A 3093-nucleotide genomic window follows, 5' to 3' on the forward strand; every position below is an offset into this window, starting at 1 on the left:
ATCAAATCTCGCAAGCCGTGTAATTTCAAAGTCCAATCTGTCCTCGTAGGACTGGATCTGGAATGGGAGTCCTCTGACTTGACGATCCCACAACTCTGTGCCCTTGCCGTCAGCTAGCTCCACTGTGTAGCTGTACTCTGAAGGCTGCGTTTGGAGCTTTAGCTTCTTGACAAGCCTTGAGCTAATTACATTATGAGTAGAGCCAGTATCAAAGAGGATCTTGACTGGCGTTGCTTGCACAGTCCCCTTCAATACTATAAGCTCGGTGTCTGGAAACTGGTAACCCTGCTGTGCCCCAGGAGACAAGACTGCATCTGGAGCTGTAGGCACCTTCTTGGTTACCGAAATAGCTAAAATTCTTTTAGGACAATCTAGTGGAGTGTCATCCAACAAGTCATCCTCACTGTCCTCCGACACTTGCATTGGATTAACCATCATACTAGCCGTGATCTTTGACTTCTTTGGGCAATCTTTAAATTTATGCTGGCCCATACATCCATAACACAGCCCTTCCTTCATTGCTTTATCCCTTTGTTGCGGAGTAAGCATAGATCTATTAAAAGCCCTTTCCGCCATAGCAGAAACTTTTCTTTTGGTCCCCTTTGCAGTTTTGATCATATGAATCTCTTTAGTCTCTTTACCCCTACCCTCACCAGTGGATGGTAAAGTAGAAGAAGCTGGGGCCAAATATCTAGGGGCGCGAGTCCAAGAGGATTTCTAGCCTCCACCTCCCGAAGGAAATTTCTTGCCATCCTCAAGCACAATTGCTAATTCAATAGCCTCATTCAACGTAGAGCATTTCTCTTTGCGCACTAGAGGCCGAAGAGTTTCTTTAAGACCCAACACAAATTTATGAACTTGTAGGAAATCAGGAATATGCTCTGGCACTTTTAGCAAGACTTCCCGATACCTATCCGCATATTCTTGAACAGAATAGTTCTTCTGCGACATAAAGAACCAAGAATCAAGCGCTCGACTGCGCTCATCAGGTGGCACAAAGTTATTATAAAATATAACTTTAAAGGCATTCCAGGTAACAGGCTCAGCTTTGTCCTTTTCTATCTTCCTCCACCATCGATGAGCCACATCGAGGAGGTTATACGTGGCTTGCTGAATCTTAGCCACATCATCATTTATATGGCACAGCCTAAAACATTGCTCCCACTTGGAAAGCCATTGTTCCACTGCATCTGCTGTGCGAGCTGCTGTATTGCCATTATATTTAGGCGGTTTGAGATCTTTAAGTTGCCACCAAAGTAGGCACTGTAGCCGAAGTTCCTGGCTCTCCAAGACCGCCTTGATTGATTTCCTCATCAAGAGGGATGGATATAGACTTTTCTAATTCTTTTCCCCGCATTTCAGTCAATTCTTTCATTTTATTAAGAACTAATTGCATAGTGTTTTCCATAGAATCAATACGAGCAACCATAGTAGTCACATCAAGTGTTTCATCCTCGTCATGCATGGTCGAATCAGGCACATGTTGCTGTGAGGATTCTCCTTCCATTTTTTTTATTTTTATTTTTTTTAATGGCTTGATGAAAAGCGTATAGGAAAAACACCAAAATATTTACAGGTAGCAAACTGTCACACAAACACTAATTGCACTTGTAACTTCTGCATTTTATTGTCTTTCAATGCAATTTACCAGCATAACAGCATAAAATGCATGATAACCCCAAAAACTATGCATCAATTGCCCCAATTTTTCTCAAAACATGTGATTTTGATGCGAAACAAGTCCAAATTTGCCTTTTTGATGCAAAAAACCAGAAATTGCAGAGCCACAAATTGATGTGCAATTCACTCTATACACGCATATCCACGCATAAACACTGCCTGTGCACTTTATACATGTACTAGAAAACCCTTTTGAAGCATTAAAGAGTCAGAAACGCATATCTGGCTTCACGACGGACTGCAGCTTTCCGCTGGACGTCTGCAGCATCCTCAAGTTTCCAGAAGCGCTGAGCGAGCTTGAATTGTTTGAACAAAATCCCACATAGGTAAAGACAGCAGAAGGCAAACGATTTAACATGCAAAGCGTGGCCCCCCTTACTTTTGAAGTAAACGAGAGAGAGAGCGCTCGTGGGCTGGGTTGATGTGCGCTCAACGCTGGCCGCTGGCGGATATTCTGTGGTCCCTTCTTCGGCTGCTTGCGGCGTTTGCTATGGCGCAGCGCAGCCCATCCTTTTCTCTCTTTTTTTTTTAAATTCCACCTACTGCACCGCTCACCGCTACCTACTGCACCGTTCACCGCTACCTACTGCACCGTTCGTCACCAGACGCTCTGATACCAAATGTGATAAGACCTCCAAAAAAAGATATGTGTGCGCTTCTCACCTCCCAACCAATATAGCCCATGAGCTACTAAAAATGGATGTCCCTTAGAGCAAATGCTCTCTTAGCTCCCATTCCCGCGCTCCTTGGCTAACCCCCGAGCTACGGACCTTGGCCCACTAGGCCCTTGCCCGTGCACACACGAATAATGTCCGGTCTAGGCCTAATTGCCTCGGACTAAATTAATGTAAATGTCTAACACAAAACAGGGTAAAATAGGATCTTTCTTCTATTTCAGAGAGGGGAATAATTATAAGATTAGAAGGGGAGGTTCTTACACTTGCACACCTCAAAAGCCGGAGGGAGGAATCTTACATTTTCTTTCCCTAGCCAATACTTAATTTCAAAATCGAATTCCTGCAAGGTCTGCATCCATCTCCTTTGACGCATCCATCTGCTTTGATGCATGTTGAGATCCCTTTGGGTGAAGATCCACTTCAGACTTTGATGATCTATCATCAAGGTGAACCTCTGTCCCAAAAGATAATGTATCCACAACTTCAGAGCATAAAGTACTAAGGGTAACTCCAAGTCATGGATGGCATAATTTCTCTCATGTGTTCTGAGTTTTCTAGATTCATAGGCCACTGAATGACCATCCATCATAGATTCCCAAGGGTAGGACTCTGAACTGGCACACTGTTACATTCCCATCTAGACTAAATGGAATAAGATTTGTCTCAAGGTGTGTGAAAAGAATCTTTTCACTGGCCAATTCCACTTGCATATAGGTTTCCCTGATTTTTTATTTAG

General features: G+C 43.5%; 1 protein-coding gene across 1 annotated transcript; it reads right to left on the reverse strand.

Annotated features, from left to right (window-relative positions):
• Positions 1-717: 717 nt before the first annotated feature.
• On the reverse strand, positions 718-1314 carry LOC147634055 (uncharacterized). The gene has a single exon (XM_086805622.1). The coding sequence runs from the start codon at positions 1312-1314 to the stop codon at positions 718-720; it is 597 nt and encodes a 198-aa protein (XP_086661748.1).
• Positions 1315-3093: the final 1779 nt, after the last annotated feature.

This window comes from Cibotium barometz, chromosome 11 (genome assembly GCF_041138505.1).
Source record: "Cibotium barometz isolate CiBa-2024 chromosome 11, ASM4113850v1, whole genome shotgun sequence".
Lineage (NCBI taxonomy): Eukaryota > Viridiplantae > Streptophyta > Polypodiopsida > Cyatheales > Cibotiaceae > Cibotium > Cibotium barometz.